Here is a 21,440-nt window from a genome sequence, read left to right as displayed (position 1 = left end):
GCACAGACTTTGTTTAGTCTGCATAATGAGCCATGTGCTACGTTTTGACCTATTTTTTCAGGCTTCGAGGTTATTTTTATTCCCTACTGTGGTATCGGCGACTACCACTCCTGGAACCGCCACCTTAACCTGGTGAAGGGGTTTGAGCGCCTGAATGATCCTGGAGCTCTGTTGTTTAGTTTTTATTTGTGCAATTCCAGGTTGCTACAAAAAAAGGAAAGAAGCACAATAATGCCCAAAAGGGAGTAGGCTGAAGCAAACCATGCTTATTTATGCCGAACCCTTTAAAGTTTAAACGTATTTGCAAACTTTACAACTGCCGTTCTTTTACATCCCGGTTTGTTCTCCGAGACCAGCTCACTATGGTACAATTAAGATATACAAAACCATAATCAAACATAGGAAACAAGTTTACATAGTCTTCTGATGTATAGAATCAGGTTTAGAATACTGTTTAGCTACCACCGCTGGCTAGCTCTGTTGTCGGGGGCTTCCTGTCCCTGGTAGGGTCTCCCAAGGCAAACAGGTCCTATAGGTGACGGGTCAGACAAAGAGCGGTTCAGAAGCTCCTTTTATGAGAGACCAACAGGCCCGGTTAGAAACATGAGGCCGTCCTTCTGTGGACCCACCACCTGCAGGAGGAGCCATAGGGGCTGGTGCAATGTGATTTCACGACCCGGCAACGGAAAAGTGGAAGAAAAGTGGAAGAAAAGTGGAAGAAAAGTGGAAGAAAAGTGGAAGAAAAGTGGAAGAAAAGTGGAAGTGGAAGAAAAGTGGAAGTGGAAGAAAAGTGGAAGTGGAAGAAAAGTGGAAGTGGAAGAAAAGTGGAAGTGGAAGAAAAGTGGAAGTGGAAGTGGAAGAAAAGTGGAAGTGGAAGAAAAGTGGAAGTGGAAGAAAAGTGGAAGTGGAAGAGGATGGATGGATGGATGGATGGATGGATGGATGGATGGATGGATGGATGGAGTGAAGATGGATGGATGGATGGATGGATTGAAGATGGATGGATGGATGGATGCATGGATGGTATCGGCGACTCTGAACCCAAGCATCCGTATCAGATTGGATGGAACAACTGGTTTCAGAACAACACTATTAAACTCGTTAAAAAGCGGAGGGTCCGGACACTCCATTATGTCGGGCTTCACGTACGACACTTTCGCAGCTGAGACTCTTGGTCACAGAAAGAGCATCAAACCAAGACAAAGCAAAATGTTCAAACTGACTCCATAAAACGCTGGAGTCTTTGTTGCATCTTTTTGCAGACAGCATCAGCTTCAAAGTGCAAGTCCTTGTCAATAACAGTCCCTAGGTACTTCAATCAATCAATCAATTAATCAATCATTTATTACAGCCCAATATCACAGAAGTTGCCACTCAGGGCTGCACAAAGACAATCAAATGAAGACAATAAAATGTTCAAGCAAATGCAAATCCAATCCAAATAAGCGTCAGCAGCAGGTGTTGACGTCTCCTGTGCTTAAGACTCTCCTCAAGGAAAAACCCAAAAACCCAGAGGGAGGAAAGAGAAACCTCGGGGAAAACCACAGAAGGAGAGATCCACTCCCATGGACGAGTCCCTCTGCAGACGAGGCCAAGACTGTGGAAGAACGTCCAGTCCTTGTTGGAGCTTAAGTTCTTGTGTCCTTGTATTCAGAGACTTTTTGGGCTCTGAATTTGTCGTCTGTATTCCCATTTTTTCCTATATTTTCTTGATTTTTTAATTGAATAAATTGTGTTACATTATATTTCATATGTATTGCAGCTTGTGTGGTATTGGAGGATGAGATTAAACACTTTCACTGTCATTTTTAAGCTTAGTTGAAAGTATCTTTAGGGTGAATAGTATCGTTTATCGCGATAATTTCCTGCCTCATTATATCGAACTTCAAAATACCTGCCCAGTACAACATGACCTTTGTAAAGAACCAAACATCTCCATATTAACTTTAAAACCTGTGAATTTTCGACCTCTCAAATGCACGGGACTCTCGTGTTCCACATTTCCCCAGTCCCTTTAAAAAACGACTACGCTATTTCCAGTCTGAGCTCGTCCAGATATCCACAGCCCCCACGTGGCGCGAAGGAACCCGAGCCAAAGTAAGTGAGAACAAATAGAAACAGGCGAGGGGTCCGAGGTCGAGGGTCAGGGTCCGCAGCTGCTAACGCGCGAGAGGCTGGACAAGGACACCGTGCAGCGGGGAGCTCCAAACACCACGGACACACAGGACGTCGGACAGGACTTCGGACAGGACTGGACGCTCTGTGGCTTAAATGGATAAATAATGTGCAGTTGAAGGAGTTTTATGCCATAAATTCATTGAAAATACTACATTTATGGTCCAGAAGTTCAAACATTTCTTTCAAAATAACAACATTGATTGATCAACAAAGGCTTACTGTCATTTTCATGCTTTCGAGTTCATTGTATCATGTATCTTCAGAGGCGATAATATCGTTTATTGCGATATTTTCCTGCTTCAATATATCGAAACTTTGCTAGGCCGACTTATAATTCCATTTTAGAGCCCAAATAAAAATGATCAACAAAGGTTTACTGTCATTTTCATGCTTTCAAGTTCATTGTATCATGTATCTTCAGAGGCGATAATATCGTTTATCGCGATATTTTCCTGCCTTAACATATCGAACATTTGCTAGGCCGACTTATAATTCCATTTTATTGCCCAAATACGGTATTTTCTTTAATGGCGCAAACTAGGGGTGCATGATGCTGGAAAAAAACTAGCGATATTCGATATGGGTGTCGAATATCGCGACAACGATATTTTACTAAACCGTTTGAACACGATGTGCTCCACTCAATTCAAACAAGAATTGCAAATTGTCAAAACAAGACTTCAATAACACTAAACAAGGCCAAAATGGAAATGAATGAGGGAATTCCAGGCAATTTTAAAAGCTCAGTCAGGCAGACTATCGTGATTGTGTGATATATCGTGGCTTCTTGCGATACGGATATCGCATCACGATATTTTTTGCGATATATTGTGCAACAGGAAGAATTGAAACAGGAGAATGATGGAAGATTGGACACTACGAGGAAGTTTTGAGAAAAAGATTGTGAGCAATTTCGGTCAAAACTTAATTTTTGTATTTGACAAACTTATGCAGTAAAAATGGCCGCCCGATCTCCTTCTTTTTAAGGTGAATGACACTTAAGGGGTTTATTAGGCACAGTTAACTTGACCCCGCGAAAATCATCTGCCATATTCTAAAAAACATTTGCCGTCATTATAAAAACAATAAGCAAAAGAACTTCTACGATTCCTGTACTCAAATCATGTGTTTCTTCTTGATAATTCAATCAAAACCCCGCTGCCCTACGGTGAAATTCACAACCACAGATGACAAGCTTTTATCAATTGATCGCGGCGTTTCCAGTTCAGACGCATTCTTTTTGGCGATACGTGATTAATTTGGACTTGCGTTTATCTCTGGTTGCCCCTTGTGACTATTGACTGACTCGGAAACTCCCCTTGAGGCTAATGACAAACCAAGCGCCGGTTTTTCGACAAGATGCTGTCGAAAAGAGTGGAAACTCAGGGCTTTATGTGACAAAGCTGTAATTATAACAAGTACTGGTTTAGCCTGATTTAGACCAAATTCAGAACTTGTCCACTAGAGGTGGGCAATGTCCACACAAGATAATATCGAAATTGCTGTTGGGGAAAACAGTGACGGGAAACAAAATGGGGAGGTAATCGAAAATGTGTGGAAAGAGTGAAGAAATGTTTTTTGTTTTTTTGGAAATGTAGAAAAAATGGGAGAACTGGGGGAAAAGTGGGGGAAAAATTGTGAAAATAGGGAAAGAAAAGTCTTAAAAATTGTAAAAAAATAAATAAAAAAAAGAAATTGGGAAAACTGGAGAATTTGGGGGGGGGAAGTGAGGGGGGAATTGGGAAAAATGTAAAAAATAATAATAATAACTAATTGGGAAAAACAAATCGGGAAAAAAATGAAAAACTGTAAAAAAAATAAAAATAAAATAAAATAAAATAATGAGGGAAAAAATATCGCTTCATCGCTATGTTGAAAAAAATGTCATGTTTTGACAAAATTGGAGGAAATATGAAAAAAAAAATTGGGAGAAATGGGGGGGGGGGTGTTGCAGACAAAAAGTGGGGTGAACTGGGGGGAAAAAATGGGAAAAAATTTGGAAAATAGGGAAAAAAGTTTTTTAAAATTGTTTAAAAAAAAATTGGGAATTGGGAAAAATGTAAAAAAATAAATAAAGTTAAAACAAAAAACAATTGGGGAAAACAAATCAGGGAAAAAATGAATTGCAAAAAACAAAAATATCAAAATAAATAAATAAATATCGCTTCATCATCGTTATCAAGAAAGTCCCAAAAATATTATGGACATTAATTTTTGTCAATAGCGCCCACTCGATTTGATCATCCCTAAACTTCCACTAGTCAAGAAACCTCAGCTCTAGCCTACATTTTCACACCCTCGTGTGTGAGTAACATGTCCGTGTCGGCGCACAGAATAGTAAACCCGTGTCTGTGCTGCAGGCGTTGTGCTGTGTGTCAGAACAAGACTCCACTTAATGATTCCCTCCTGTTCGCACACGTCGCAGCGGCGTTCGAACCGACAGGACCCTCGTTAGTTACAGGAAGCTCCCAGCGAGACTCACCGCGGCAGGACCGAGTCAGCAACAAGTTCAAAGCCTCAGCCTTTAATGGGCTTTTAATTCAGTCCTGGTTTAGCTCTGGTCTGGTTTTTGATTATTCTTGTGAGTAATGCCTTTAGTTGTGGTTTAACTTAGCCCTGACTATAGGACTCAAGATAACATCAAAATGGTTGTTTGGGAGAAATGCAAATTCAGAATATCAAGTACAATCATATTAGTCCAGTGCTCTGGTCTCTTAGACAAGCTGCGAATACTGCTGCTAACAACACAATATTGACTCATATTCTCTCAGAAGAAAGGTAGTGTTTTACTCCACTTTTATAGTTTACTCAAATGGGCGGCACGGTGGCACAGCGGTTAGCGCCTCCGCTTCACAGCTAGAAGGTCCCGGGTTTGATTCCCACCTGGACGGGGCCTTTCTGTGTGGAGTTTGCATTTCTCCCCCTGTCTGTGTAGGTTTTCCTCCGGGTACTCCATTTCCCCTACCACTAAAACATGTATAATAGGTGAATCGGACCACCACCCTGGCTGCACACTAGGGCTGAAAGTTATATCGTTGTCGTATTGATATCGAGATATAAACATTCAAAACATTAAAATAGAAAAAAGTGAGATATGAACGATGTAGATTTTCATCAATAAAACTGCACTCTTTATTGTTATGTTTTTATTTTTCTGAAAAATGCTTGGTTTTCACCTAACCCATAGCAATATCGTATCATATCGAGATATCTGGCATGAATATCGGGAAATGAAATTTTGTCCATATCGTTCAGCCCTGCTCCGCATCATGGAGATGGGTCCCCGGGCGCGGCACTGCGACCACTGCTCCAGCGGCATCGCAGGATGGGTTAAATGCAGAGGACAAATATCCCTATCGGGACAATAAAGTATACAAAGAAACTCGAAACAGCAATCTAAATTACATTTGCCAGCTCTTTTTTTACATATTTCTGATGATTTGCAACAATATTGCTTCATCATCCTTATTGAGAAAGGGCCCAAAATAAAGAGATACATTTTTGTCAGTTTCGCCCACTCAAACTCCACTTTAGACTGGCTTCACACCAGCGTAAACTAAATATTTAAATCGAATGTCATGAACTTTGTATGAGTTTTTGCATTTGTTAAATTAGATATTCCGCCATTGCTAAATCTAACTTTTCTGTGACATGTGTCTGAGCGGATTGGCGACCTGCCGGGGCAGATTGTGGTCAGATTGGAGCAGCATCGCCCCCCTGAGTCGCTCCCCTGCTGCTCCCAAGGACATTCTGTCATGTAGATTGGGACACGACCGGTTTCACAGGTTTTACTTCAGAAACGGATCGGAGACGGATCGTAAGTCCAGTCGGATCAGACTTCACACGTCTGATCTGAAACGTAAACGTACAGTTTCATCATTCGTATGTTAAACACTCTGTGGATAAATATGGCTTTCGAAAGTAAACCTAAGCCATGGCAAATGATCCCCTTTTGTCACGATCCGATACGTATCACGATTCAATAAGTTATTACAAGAAGTACTATGTGAATAAGAAAATAGTCGTGTGTCCAAAGTTTAGAAACCAAAGTCCATCTGACATTTATTGAAGTGTTAAGATAAAATGCATTAACACAAAATGTAACAAAGTGCCGTTACTGGGAAACAAAAGAGTCATGATAAAATTGTGATACTGGCACAAAATGTTGCAATCCAAATCTGATCTGATATTTTATCCCAGCCCAACAACTTAAAATACGACTTTATCAGTGTTTAGTCGAGTGTTATGTTCAAAATGTAGCTAAAATACTCTAAACTTCAAAGCGTTTACTGAAAAAATATCATTAAAACAAGCTTTTCTTTTAAAGCAATATTGAAATTCTACTCTTTTTCTTAATGTTTTATCTGGGCAGCTCCAAGTACCCCCTGCAAAGTGCTTAAGACCCCCCAGGAGTCCCTGTACCCCCGTTGGGAACTGCTGATTTACATGATACTGAAGCGGCTTCAGGCCAGTCTATTGAAATGCATGTTCTGTATCAGACGATCTTCATTTGCACCTCAGGGCCGGGAGAATCTTCTGTCCTGCCCTCCAGGTCACACCTACATGCCTCCCTTTGTGTTGCAAACTATAAGACAGAGGGGGGGGGCTCTCTCTGCATGACTGCTGCCTTCTCCCTGTGCTTGCTGGACTGTAAGCTCTTCTTGCCACTCCCTTTGAGGCAGAGGTGATCTCCGTATTTGCATGTTGGATTATTGTGTGTGCCACTGTCTAAAGCAGGGGTAGGCAACGTCAGGCCCGGGGGCCAAATCCGGCCCTCCAGCACAGAACCACTGGCCCCCCCAAGATGATTTTGAGAAATATCATTATGCAAATAACAGGGCAAATACCTGTTAAAGTACCCTAACAGTGTGAGATATAGTGTCAGTATTTTAAAAATGTCCTGGCAGAACATCCCACTGGGTCATTTTATATAATGTAAAACGGGAATTCTAGTCCAAAAAGTGGGTTGCGGAACCATTTTCAGTGGGTCGTGAGTCTAAAGGGAACTTTTGTTCAATATTTTCCATCTGAAACTGCATGGGAACACTAACACAGTTTGTTAAAATGTTTGTTATTGGGTTGTTATGATCATAATTTCAGTCTTGATCAAAAAAAACTTGTGTGGGCATTATGTTGGGATGTATAACATTGGCATTTGCAGAAAAAAGTTATTTTCTTTCGGCCACAATGGGGAGGTTCGCTCCCTGGTGTTTTGGCGAAGATGAAAATCGGCCCTGGCCTAAAGTAAATGACTGGAAAAAAGAAAGAAACTGCTCTTCATTTTATCTCATCCTTTTTATTTATCGCACTTATTTTCCACCTCACCAGCCGACTGACCCAGTCCTACGGTCCGGACTAAACCTGGTCTCATGGGGAGTTTTGTCTCATTAGCGACAAGGAGCCGCCAATCAATATTCATTTATTTTTGGGCGCCGTCTCATCCGCTCAGCCCAAATTCTTCACACATTCAAACTGATTGAACGCTTTGAAAAGACAGGTCTCGTAGCCCCAGGTTCTCTCCACACACTTACGCAAGATTTATGACGTCGCAAACTCCCAAAGCTCCACCATGAGCAGCTCCTGCCGAGTCCTTTGAGGCCACGCTGCTGTGAGCGTCGCTGTGAGTGGAAGGTCTTACATTTGCAAAGCAGAACTTCTCACTCCTCTGCACAAACTACGCAATTTAACCAAAGTTCTGCACTTCTCACTTCTCCTGGCGGCTAAAAACACACAGTTGGTTTTGTGCTTGTGGTGTTTTTTTGGCTAACTTCCTGTTGGCCAGTGTTGGGTAAAGACCACTTCCTGTCCACATTTTAATGAGTAGAAAACTTAACTAAGCAAAGACAAATCGACAAAAAACATGACGGCGACAACATGACAAAAAAGTTATGATCACTTTTGTAAGCCCTAGCTTTCAAATGAAGCATTGATTCCACTGTTGCTCTGCAGTCGAGAAGCTTTAAGATTAGGTTAAAACCGAACTAGAGACAATGCGCTCGGTTCAGACGGGGGGTAAGAGTTTTGAGTTTAAAGGGACTAGATGCAAGTTGGCCATTTTATACTCACTGCTGCCACCTCAGGTCATACGTGTAACTGCACCTTCTATATTAAGCAGGACCCGAAGCAACACCTTTTTGAGTGACAGTGCAGGATTTTAGAGGCAGTTGTGGTGAACAGGTCTGAGCTCCTTCTATTAGGACATGGCTGGAACATGAAGGGGGAGGAAAATACTTAATTTTAACATTTTTAAACACCATATAGTCCCTTAAGTGATGATGTCATCGCTCCACTTCCAGGTCCAATGAAGCTTCAGCTCTATTCACTCTACTGGGATTTAAACCTGCTGTAGAGCCGACTACAAGGCTCTTTCTAAACATCTGATCACACAGAAATATCACATGGATTTTCAATAGTGATGCTTTTCTGGCATTAAATATGAAATTATTTTTTCCAAACATAATAAAGGCTTATTTTAAAACTTCATTTTGCCTGGAGAAATGGTGGCATATATTATTCTAGTTCAGTGTGGAACAGTTTGTGGCTTTTTATCTGTTGTTGTTTCAGCAGGAGATTCAGATAAAGTTGTGTTTTTTGCTGCTTATCTATGGACTCGGAAGTAGCTTATCATCGCGTGTGATATCACACTTAACGTACTTGAACATTTGTTAGCGCTAAATTAACGTTAGCCTTTAGCTTGCACGCTAAAACGGCTACAGTTATAAACAGAAGTCGCCTCCAGTACAGTATTTAATAATAACTGTATGTCTTCTTCTTCTAGAGAAACAACCATCATCGTCACCAAAACAAACATGGCGGCTCATGAGAGTGTGAAGAATCGATGAACGATACATAAAGCTTTGAACTGTGACGCCTTCCCCATAAACTTCACTTAGAGGGCCCCAGACAGAAGAAGAGACCAGCTCGGCTCACACAGGAGAGTTGTAAAAGAGTGCGCTCGCGTTCTAAAGAGCAAAGCGTGATTTTGTCGATTCCCAGCGTTTATTTATAGAAAGGGATCAATGCTGCGTGTGTTTTGCTGGGAATGAGGTTATCGCGAGTTCAGACCTGGACTGTGGGTCTTAAACAGCACCGAGTTGTGTCATTATCGTCTAAAAACAGAGGGAATAAGTCAAAGAGAGGGAGAGAGTCCACGCTGGATTTACAGACTCCTCCTACCTCCTCGAGCATGTTCCTAAAAACGGCAAAAGAGCGGGATCATTGTAGACTCAGCCCCCGCACACAACCACACCCTTAGCTCTGAAGCCAACAGCCTGTCAATCAAAGTCAGGCCCTCATTAATATACAAGAATTCTAAAATGTGCCTTATATTTGAAGAGTTTAGTGGCGCTAGGCTAATGCTAGGCTAGTGCATGTCTATGGTAACTAGTAGCCTGTGTTAAAAACAGTCTGACCACAGTGCACCTGAGGCAAATCACTTATAGCACCAGACTACCCATATAAACGTCTGTGTCGACTGAATTTTTTATGAAATATAACCATTTTGCATTTAAAATAACTTATATTTGAGCAGCTTCCTGGTTGTAGCTACGCCGCGGCGGAGTGATCTGCTCGGTTACCGGATCTACAGGAGTTTGTTTACCTGCGGCCGGCATTACTACACGTGGGATTCACAAAGGAGCTTTCTACAAATCAGATATGGCAACGTTTGGAGGACGACCCCATGATTTTGAAGAGGTTTTTAATGCAGGCTACTAGTTACCATAGACATGCACTAGCCTAGCACTAGCCTAGCATCACAAAACTCTTTAAATATAAGGACTGCATGAATATGAAAAAAAAAATCTCCAGAAATCAACAACAAATCAGGCCCTATGTCAAACACCCTGAAATATCCCTTTAAAGGAAGTGACTTGGTTGTAAATTAACTTTAATGTTTAAAAAAAGTCATTCAGCCATCTGTATCGTAACCCAAGTATCGTTAACCGACTGGTAAAACTTTGCAACATCCTTTGCTAGTAGGGCTTTTAAACGGCTTTGTTGCTATTTATTTATTCATACTATTTGTGTTGTTTCTTAAGGTTTTATCTCACTGTATTTGTGAGTTTACAAACTCAAACGGAACAGCACATAATGCAAACACACATAAAACTAAATATTTAATGGATTTGTCGTGTTCTTTATCCAGTCAGCAGAAAATGCTGCTCCAACAGTGAGTGCTTTTCCTGAATGATTCAAGCCGGAGCGGCCCCGGATCACTGAACTGTCAACAAACGACTTTAAAAACACTAAATCAAGGGTAACATTTAACCCCTTACCTCCCACCTGAACCGAGCACATTTTCTCCAGTTTGGCTTTACCTCAGTCTGGAAAAAAGCTGTGAAAATGGCAATAAAACTGAGACGAAAACAATGATGGAAATGTGACAAAAAAGTGAGAAAACATTGACAAATAAGTGACGAAAAATTTATGAAAAAGTGGCAAAAAAATGACAAAAAATGTGACAAAAAAAATTACAAAATTGTGATTAAAAAAATGACAAAAAAATGATAAAAAATGACAAAAAATGTATAAAAAATGGACGAATAAATGACAAAAATATGACAAAAAACTACAAAAAAATTACAAAAATGTGACAAAATATGATTTAAAAAAAGGACAAAAATGTGATAAAAAATTGACGAATAAATGACAAAAATGTGACAAGAAAATTATTTAAAAAAATACTAAAATTTGACAAAAAATGTGATAAAAAATTGACGAAAAAATGACAAAAAAAGGACAAAAAAGTTACAAAAATGAGTTGAATACCCAACAAAATAATGATGGAAAAAAAATCTGACGACGTGAGAAAAAAGATCCTCTCGGTTCAGGCGGGAGTTAAGAGGTTAACCAATTTCGAAAAATCAGGGCTAGAACTCAACTTTTTTTATTGTTGCGTTTGTTTAGACTGTGTTTCAGTGATTTTGCGACATGCCGTGGCATCTTCCATCAGCTAATATTGCAACAACGATTATTTTGCGACTTCCTGAGCAGCCTTATTATCTCGCTCGTACAAAAGACCTCCCTGTGAACACCTAAGGCTTTGAATTACTGCTCAAACCAGCTCGTTTATTAAATCAGAGAGAGGAGTAAAGCCAAGGGACATCACGACGGCATCAAGCCAAGTCCCGAGTAATGACATTCATAAGCCCAAATCGAGTCACAAGTCCCGAGAAATGAGTCTTCCTCTATTCAGTTTGAAATTGCTTCATCCCAACATCCCCTTTAGGACATGTCAGACGGCTATTGTCCTCGTAATTACAGCGCCTTTGTCAATCCATCGGCAAACTGCCCCTTGTGTCCCTTTGTTGCACTCTCCATCTGGTCGCGGGCAGCTGTTGCTTCACTGTGCGGCTGTGGCAGATTAAACTCTCTCTCTCTGGATCTGTGTTACGTAACGCCGCAGTTAATCAGAGCAGATAACAGCCCTCACATCACAACAAGGACACGACACGCCCACCTCCCAAAGGACCGGCTCCGGCTAAACCCAGGCCGACCAGAACGATCCCACCGGGGCGTCTGCGCAGCCTGTCGTTCGTCCATGGAAAACTGTTCACCAACACGACATGCTGTTACTAATATTTCCAAAACAACTTTTTCAGTGAATGCTCAAGCGACGGCTGAAGAACCAAGGCACAGACTAGGGCCCAGGGCAGAGGTGGGCAACGTCAGGCCCGGGGGCCAAATCCGGCCCTCCAGCACAGAACCTCTGGCCCCCAAGATGATTTTGAGAAATATTATTATGCAAATAAGGGATCAAATACCTGTTAAAGTACTCTAAAATGTGAGAAATTGTGTCTTTTTATAGTGTATTTTTAAATGTCCTTGCAGAACATCCCACTTGGTCATGTATAATGTAAAACAGTGATTCTCAACTGGTGGGTCGCGAGCCTATAGGGAACTTTTTTCAATATTTTCCATCTGAAACTACACGGAAACACACTGGAGTCTGTTCAAATTAACATTATTGGGTTGTTCTGATCATAATTTCAGTCTTAAAAGCAAATCTAAGGCTTGTTCAATAAAACATGCGGTAAATACAATATTTGATACGATATATGACAAATGACAGTTTTACTTGGGTCGCAGCTTGTCATTCAGGTAATGGCGGGTCTCGGAGCCGGACAACTTTAGAACCACTGATGTAAAACTTTGGCATTTCTAGGAAATGGTTCTTAACTTTAGGCGACACTGGTGAGGATCGGCCCTCGGTGTTTTGGCAATGATGAAAATAAATGTGTAAAAGGTTTTTTTTTTTTTTATGTATTTATTATTGCTGTATGTTGTTGAATGTCTGTGGATGTACTGTTTTTATCAGGCCCGTACTGGCACTTCTCCTGCAAATGAAGTTCCTAACGGATAAATAGAGTGAATTTGATTTTGATTTCATTTGATTTGTGACACAAACTTGCCGACCTCTGACCTGGGTTTATACAGGGAGTAGCAAGACAAATCTAATCATTTTAATAACAAATACAACACACCGCATTCAATGCAATGTCAGAAGGTCCAGTGTTGCATTCACTTCTCACCAAGATCTTGTATTGATGATGGGAGAGAGTGACCACAGTGAAAGCCTTCTCCAGCACATCCCAAAGATTCTCAATGGAGTTCAGATCTGGACTCGAACGTGGCCAATCATTGCCTGTCGAGCCAGAATACAAGCTGTTCCTCTTCTTTACAAAGATGTGTATCTGGGGTCAGGGGTGATTTCTTTAAATTGCCAAAGGGGCGTGATTGACGAGCGGATTAACCAATCAGAGAAAAGCCGGATATGATGCCTGGCATACGGCGTATTTCGCAAACAAGGAAGTTCATAGTTTTAGAAGAGCGGAGACTAATGTGAACGATCAATGTCATTTTTGCCACAAAAACGAACAAATACGAGGAGTCATTGGCAAGATTAATCGGATTGTAAACGTAGGAGAATTCAACGTGACTGCACAACGGCTGCTTCAATCAATGTACTTTTGTAAACGGAAGAACTTTAGATGGAAACAAGAAGAAGATTCTCTTAGATAATCAACATCTACGCAGTGGGGCTGAACGATATAACGTGCAATGAGATATCACTGTGCAATAAATCGATAAAGAAAAAAAATATCTTAGTGCGATTTTACGTGATGCAACATCTGTATCGCGAGAAGCCACAATAAATCGCAACATCACTGAAGTTTTCATCTGACTGACTTTTTTTGCAAACTCGGCCAAAAAAATGCACTGAATTTATAAATGTGTAAACGTTTTAGTTAAAGGAGCTATACCTGATTTTACTTCTAGAAATGGAATTAAAATTATTTTGTCTTCCTTCAGCATATTGTAAACTCAAACGTTTCTGGGGAAAACAGCACGCATCAAATTATAAAACATTCGTATCAATTTTATGAACTTTCAGGCTATTTTTCGAGCATTTTTGTAAAAGTGAACCTGAAAAGTGACCCTGCAAGTTGTGAAATGTGCCTGTAAAGAATTTGGACGCTACAAATATATTAGGAAACTTACAAATGAGTTTGGACACAACTAACATTTAAATTTAGTAGCTTCCCCTTTTATTGTTTGCAATCACAAAATCAGGTATAGGGCCTTTAAAGTTTTAGTAAAACATTTCCCAATTAAGTTCAATTTTAGTCTGGCAATCCCGCCTTTGCTCTGCCCCATCCCGTCAGAACTGGGAAGCTAAGTAGGAAGGGCCCGGTCGGTACTTGGATGGGAGACCATTTGGGAACACCAAGAAGCCTGGGTATAGTGAGTGAGTGAGTGATGGTTGGAGGAGCTGATGGAGCAGACTGGTGTCCTCACTTCCGTCAATCTACCCCAGGGCAGCTGTGGCTTCAATACTAGCTTACCACCACCAAGTATGGAGTGAATGAATAATGCAATGTAAAGCGTCTTTGAGTGTCCAGAAAAGCGCTATATAAAACCATCCATCCATCCATTTTCTTCCGCTTTATCCGGGGCAGCAGTCTCAGCAGAATGCATTATTATATTTATAGTCTTGTTGTGGTGCTGCTGTAGTCTTTTTAAGTCTTGTTTTGGTTTAGTGATGCAAATATATTGCATTAATATTGTTACCATAGTTACTTTAATGTTGTGCAGCCTTAATTGCGACATTTCACAGAACCACTTCCACACAATATGTTCTAGACCACATCAGGACAAACTAAAACTGAACTCGTTTTGGCTGAGTTTGCAAAAAAATGTGTCGATCTCAGTCAGATGAAGGCTTGAGTGATGAGGATGTGATATATTGTAGCTTCTTCTTTCTTTTTTTGCCTTATATTATGCAGGCACATTCGTGTTTAGCACATTTAAGAAAATGTTTAACTTGTGGCTAATTTGGTTCCCGTCGCGTCACCGTGGTCTGTGATCGGATCGATAAGAAACTTTGAGATTAGATCGGCTGTTTGCAAAGTTCCAGACGGAGAGCTGACCGAGCCATGTGTGAAAATGTGGTCTCATGCTCCCTGAACCTTTGTAACTTTAGTCTAGTAATAGTTAAGTCACTGTTTATTAAGCCACCATAGGTAACTGATAGGGACCGCACAAGAGTTCAAAAGTTCAATGAGCAAGACCTAGATTTCACGGGTCCAGTTTGCAGCAATCAGCGGCTCTTCCCCAAAAACTGATAGTGTGTTTACAGCTTTCCGCATTTCTGACCTGACCCGTGTGTGCCAAATATCCCAGACCTTTACGACACGCCGTGCACTCTTCCCCAGTGTCGCCCAATGTACTGAATGTTCTCTGTTTACTGTTCAAATAGACGGGTTTCTTGTTCAAACACAACGCAGACCGGGGTAAAAAGGACAGCACCGGGTCAGACGCGTTTTCATTTGCCTTTGAAGCAACAAAACAAACGGATCCAGGAGAAGACGGAGCTATTTATTGAGGCCGGCCACGGTTTATGTCTGAGAGTAAGTAATGAGTTGGTCAAAGAGTCGGAAATTTGGTCTGACTTGGCCACAATTAAAGAACAAATGCCCACAACACTTGTCACGGCTCCTCAAAACATGAAAAGAAATCTGTTCCAAAATTTAAAGCAGCACTAAGTAACTTGTTTACCTTAATAAATCCTTTCCGTAGTCCCTCTGGGGTAATACAGGTGTTTATGGGATGATTGGAGGGTCTTTCGTCTCCCCCTGGTGTCTCCGGCCAGAAAACCATGTTTGCACCTTAACTGCCACCGGGCCGGAGTCACCAATACACACTAATAGAATCACGAAGAAGAAGCTAACAGGCTAACGGGTAAAGCAAACTGCGGGCTAGCGTCACTTTAAACAGTATTTACAGTCAACTTTGAGTTATATAATTGGATGTACAATATCCCTCTCTCACTTTGCCTTTTCTGTCAGCGTAGTATTTACTCTCCAAGACAATTAATAAGTTAAAAAAAATCACAACTTGCTACGACACCTGCAGTTGCGCTTATGGCCTCCAGGGGCAAGAGTTACTTAGTACTGCTTTAAAGGGATATTTCAGGATTTTTGACATAGGGCCTCATTTCCTAGTTTTCCAGAGTGGAGATCTTTTTTTTTGTGTAATTTATGCAGTCCTTATATTTGAAGAGCTTAGTGGCGCTAGGCTAGCACATGTCTATGGTATCAGCTACCCTGCATTAAAAACAGTCTGACCCGCTCCACAGAGCACCAGAGGCAAATCACTTATAACGCCAATGTCTGTGTCGATAGAGTCATTTTTGGAATATAACTGACCTTGCATCACATGAATGAGCGCATTTTGAGGGACTATTTTCTAGCAGATCACTCCGCCGCCGCGTAGCTTATACAACCACAAAGCTGATGCTGCACAAATATAAGTTCTTTTAAATGCAAAATGGTAAAAAATAATTCTGTCGACGCAGACATTTATATGTTTAGTCTGGTGTTATAAGTGATTTGCCTCAGGTGCTCTGTGGAGCGGGTCAGACTGTTTTTAATGCAGGCTAGCTGATACCATAGAAATGCACTAGCCTTGCACTAGCCTAGCACCATGAAACTCTTCAAATATAAGAACTGCATGAATTTATAAAAAAAAATATCTCCAGAAATCAACAACACTCTGGATAACTAGGAAATGAGGCCCTATGTCAACAATCCTGAAATATCCCTTTAATATGGCCGACTAATACACGTTCAAAACAAGCTTCCCAACTTCAGCACCGGATATCGGAAATCATTTATCGTTTAATATGAGCTTTTTGGTTGAACACTGCTACTTTCTTGAGTTTCCTGTGACCTGTTGTTGTCATTGGACTGACTTTAGTGCAAGTTAAGAGAACACTTGCATGCTGTTTTATAAGCGTAAACAATGTTTAGCTTTCGAAATGCAAACACATATTTAAATGGTTAGCTCAGTTAAACGCTAACCAGTGGCGTTTTCATTATCTGACCTCAAAATCCCCTGTTTCCGTCATAAAAAGCCCATGAGCACGGATCAACTGGGGACAAGGACGTTCCATCTCGGCAAAACGAGCCCGACCAGTTCACTTGAAAGCTGCATAATAAAGTTACAGCTTCAAAATGTCGCGGGTTTAGAGCAAGAACAGGTGGAACAACATAACTTAAAGTTTATCTGATACATCTAACAATGAAAAAATCAGGTATAGGGCCTTTAAGTTAACAAAGAAACAGAAAATCTCAAGCTGATTTCTAAAAAGGCTTATCTTAAAATATATTTTTAGAATTTGCCGCGGGCCAAGTTTGAACACCCCTGTAATAAACTCTAAATATCGAGCCTTAAAGGGATATTTCAGGATTTTTGACATAGGGCCTCATTTCCTAGGTATCCAGAGTGTTGCTGGTACCTGGAGATATTTCTTTTGTAATTCATGCAGTTCTTATGTTTGAAGAGCTTCGTGGCCCTAGGCTAGTGCAAGGCTAGCGCATTTCTATGGTATCAGCTAGCCTGCATTAAAAACAGTCTGACCCGCTCCACAGAGCACCTGAGGCAAATCACTTAAAACGCCAGACTAACCATATAAATGTCTGTGTCCATAGAATCATTTTTGGAATATAAGTCAAATATAAGGTATTTTAAATGCAAAATGGTTTAAATTATTTAATCGACACTTATATGGTTAGTCTGGTGTTATAAGTGATTTGCCTCAGGTGCACTGTGGAGCGGGTCAGACTGTTTTTAATGCAGGCTAGCTGATACCATAGAAACGTGCTAGCCTTGCACTAGCCTAGCGCCACAAAACTCTTCAAACATAAGAACTGCATGAATTACAAAAAAAATATCTCCAGGTACCAGCAACACTCTGGATAACTAGGAAATGAGGCCCTATGTCAAAAATCCTGAAATATCCCTTTAAATATATGGTTTATCTGTTATTTATTGAACGATAAGTCGATGTAGTAATTATCATGACAGCCCTACCCAGGACCTTCTTGCTGTGAAACCCAATAACTATAACAGCTACTGCTTACGACTAAGCCTCCCTGGTTTACAAACAATGACAGGGTTTACTGGATCAATAAAAATAATATTCAGACCAAAGCTGAAGCTAATCCAGTAAATCGACCTGGAATGAACATGTACGGCTGTCACTGATGATGACTGTACGTTGCTACATTGCCTCTTGGCTCACTCACCTGAATGTGGCATGGTGATGGTGTCGTTGGCGTTGGCAGAGCCCACGTTGTAAATGACCACGGCCGACGCGTTCTGTGCGGCCGCGTGGCGTATTTTGTCCTTGTACGTGCAGTTTCCCCTCGCTATGAGCGCGACCCACGGCACGGCCTGCACCGGCACCGCGAACCTGCCGTTGGGGTCGCAGGCCAGCCGGTCGTGCTGCGCCGAGGCCGGCAGCACCACCACTCCTTTGGCGTCGCGTTTGGGCGAGTGCTCCCCGTATCGCCCGCACTCCGTCTTCTCCGTGCGCCAGTCCGACGTCGCCGGGTCCATGTAGGTGATGTTTACGAAGGCCGTGTACCTAAAAGAGAAATAATTATTCAATATTTTGTCAGAATTCTGGAAGGAAGTAATATTGTTGCAGACTGAAACTATGGTAGAAGTAGTTATAGATGACTCAAACAGACCAAAATCTCCAGATACTGTATTTATATCGTCTAATAAAGGCTAAATAATAATGAAAAGAAAGTAGGCCTAGTAAAAACATCTGAACTTTATGCGAGAGCCATGATCTTAATTCACTGCCATATGTTTTTAGTCGACTAAATCTACATGAAATCTTTGTCTACTGTGAAACTAAACTAAAACTGAAGAGAATTGCTTGACTTTATTGTGCCCAAAACTAAATGAAAACCCGATTGGGAAACAGTGCAGGGTCCAATAGAAAATTCCAGCTTTTACCTCAATAAGAAAATCAATACGAAACCAATAAGAATGTCATGTTTATCTCCTCCACAGACACTCATATCAGGAGCGATTGCTAATGCCTTGATAGCCACAATCTTTGGTATGAAATTCTTCCTGCAAACTTTATACACTCTTGACTGAGTGCAAAAAGTTGAGTTTTAGCTCTTTAAAATAACATTAGGACTGGGCGATGATAAAATGGTCATCCATGACCATGACATGACAGACCCAAGGTTTGATGCTATTGTTCCAGAGCAGCTTTAAAGGAAGTCACTTGGTTGTTTCAGCTCAAATAAATGATACAAGTTTAAAAGACTTAACTTTAAACGAATAAAGGAACATTATTGTTCTGCTTTATGGCTCTAGATGACAAATATTTTAGTATAGGTACTAGGGCTGAAAGATATGAACATTCAGAACATTCACATCAAAAAAAGCAAGACATGAATGATATAGATTTTCATCACTAAAACTGCTCTCTTTCTATTATGTTTTCTGAGAAATGCTTGGTTTTCACCAAACCCATAGTTATATCGTATCGTATCGATATCGAGATATCTGGCATGAATATCTAGATATGAAATTTTGTCCGTATCGTTCAGCTCTCATAGGTACCAAAAAAAGTATTGTTCAGGAATCCGTAGCATAAATCACATATTGTTAAAGAACCAACATGAATTTTTCTGTACCCAGTCCTAGTCTTGAATAGTGCTGCAATAATGCTCTTTCTAAACCATTTCAACCCAGTACGTCCCAATGAAAAAAGTGATTTGTTTTCAGAACAATTACGGCAAAATGAAAATTCAGGGCCTAAACAAGGCTAAAATGTAACAAAATTTGAAAAATCCGAAATAAAACTGAACTTCTGTACGATTAAATGAACTAAATCTCAGCCACATGGAAGATCTCTGTCCTTTTGCAATAAATCGTAGCTTCCTGCGATATAGATATTGAACCGCTTAATTTTGCAATACTTGAATCGAAATCGGTTCTATGAAAATTGTGACTTAATCTACAATTTCTTTGGGAACTTCGCTCAACCCCTGAATATTTGAAAAGTGGTTTTCTACGCAAAGGGCTCAAAAGTGAACACTGAATATTGAATCAAACAATTCACAGACATGTAACACTCAAGATTTGTGCAGCGATACGCCAATTTCACGCGTCTAGACGTGCCGTAAAATCCCCCCCCAGAACAGACACAATCTCCCGTACCATTCCTCTCGTTCGGCCACGGTGAAATCCAGACACAGCAGGTGGACGAAGCAGAAAGACAGTAGCCACGTCGAGAGCGCCAGGCTCCGGCAGGCCGCCACCAGCGAGCCAGGGGCCATGGCTGCGGACTGGAGCCCCCCTCTCGGCCCGCCTGTCGCGCTCTGTCACTCCGCTGTGCTCTCTCGTGCGGCGGCCCCGGACCTACTCCACCATCTTCGTCTCACAAAGCATTCAAAAAGGGCATCCAGAAAGCCTCCCCGCACACGCTCCCGTCTTCCCCCTGCGATGAGGATTTTTTTTTTAGCCGCTCCCCACTGCTGCTCCACCGTCAGCCGTCTCCATTTCAAACAAATAATAAACACCCACGGGAGCAGTCGGGCCTCAGATTAGCACCGAAATAGGATCCGCAATGCACGATGGATTTATAAAAACGTGCGCGAAACAATAACCCCAGCAACGATTTCCTACTCGACGCATTCAGCGCTTGGTTGTTTGCTGAATATTTAAAGGTTCATTGTTTTGACTGGGCCTGTGTGCACTCCGTGATCAAGCTAGCTTAGTTAGCGGCTACTACTTCCGGCTACACATCATCGAATAAAATACCTATAAATTAAAAATGAATCACTTTTAACATTAAAGTTCGGAAATATAAACTAATGGAGAGTTTAAAAGTTAAAATACTGGAGTCATTGTTCACATTAAAACACTTGGACACCACCGTTTTAGCTAATGCTAGTCAATGGAAATGTATGCTAACAGCTGCAAAGATGGCGGATCTCCATGGTAACAGTGGAATTTTCACTAACTTGTACTGTAAATTTATAAAACACCACAATGACAATTTCGTAAAGGGTTTGTCTTCTCTTAGTGATAGGAAATCGCCGTTTAACTCTGAAACTATACGTGCTGTATTTTAATTTGAAAATATATTTTTTCTTGTTCCGGTTTACGCCGTGCACATTTGAGCTTTACAGAAACGGTGAATGAACGAATCCATTTCAAGCAGCGACACTTAGCGGCCAGGCAGAGCAACTGCAGCTAAGAATTCATACATTTATTTTTTCAACTCATTTATTTCTTCATTTACCCTCATAACCCCCACCTGAAAGCACATTTTCTCCAGTTCAGCATTACCCAAATGTAAAAGCTTATTGAAAAAAAGTGTCCAAAAAAACGCAACAATAACAAAACTAAAAAGTGACCAAAAAACAACAAAAAAGTGACAAAAACACGAAAAAAAAAGAAACAAAAAATGGATGTTAAAAAGCTACGAAAAGGGCCACAACAAAGTGACCCAAAAACAACAAAGAAGTCACAAAAGCTGCTGCTTTTAGATTTGGGTAAAGCCTATTTTGTTTGAAATGAGTGCTTTTAGGAGCTTTTCGGGGCAATTAGATACTGTAATGTTTGTCCACATCTCCATATTTCCGAGAACTACAACACTGGAATCCACAAAAATATAAAAAAGGTCTTTATATTTGAAGCGTTAGTAGAAGAGAATGAATAAAATATTGTGAACGTTATGTAAAGTATATATAATAGTATTCACCAAAAATGTCACTTTTCACTTTAGGATATAGTGCATCAGCCTTTATGAAAGACCAACATGTAAACTCTCAATACAAAACAAGAGAAAACATCATGTATTTATAAAGTTATTATTTATTTACAAACTAAAGAAATAAAATTATAAAATACTATCAGGTAATGTTCTGAAGCCTGGCCGTCCA

At 40.7% G+C, this 21,440-nt stretch overlaps 1 protein-coding gene across 1 annotated transcript in view; it reads right to left on the bottom strand.

Annotated features, from left to right (window-relative positions):
* rnf150b (ring finger protein 150b) overlaps positions 1-20,271 on the bottom strand; it is a 30,319-nt gene extending 10,048 nt beyond the window's left edge. The window contains exons 1-2 of the mRNA XM_079579947.1: positions 19,711-20,271; positions 17,769-18,109 (exon numbers count right to left, since the gene is read on the bottom strand). Of these exons, the coding sequence (XP_079436073.1) occupies positions 17,769-18,109; positions 19,711-19,829 (460 nt within the window). The 5' untranslated portion in view covers positions 19,830-20,271. The remainder of the gene's footprint in view (positions 1-17,768; positions 18,110-19,710) is intronic.
* Between the last annotated feature and the right edge of the window lie 1,169 nt (positions 20,272-21,440).

Source organism: Gobius niger (assembly GCF_951799975.1).
Source record: "Gobius niger genome assembly, chromosome: 21".
NCBI lineage: Eukaryota > Metazoa > Chordata > Actinopteri > Gobiiformes > Gobiidae > Gobius > Gobius niger.
Note: the sequence above shows the minus strand (reverse complement) of the source record. Positions and strands in the feature narration are given on the sequence as shown.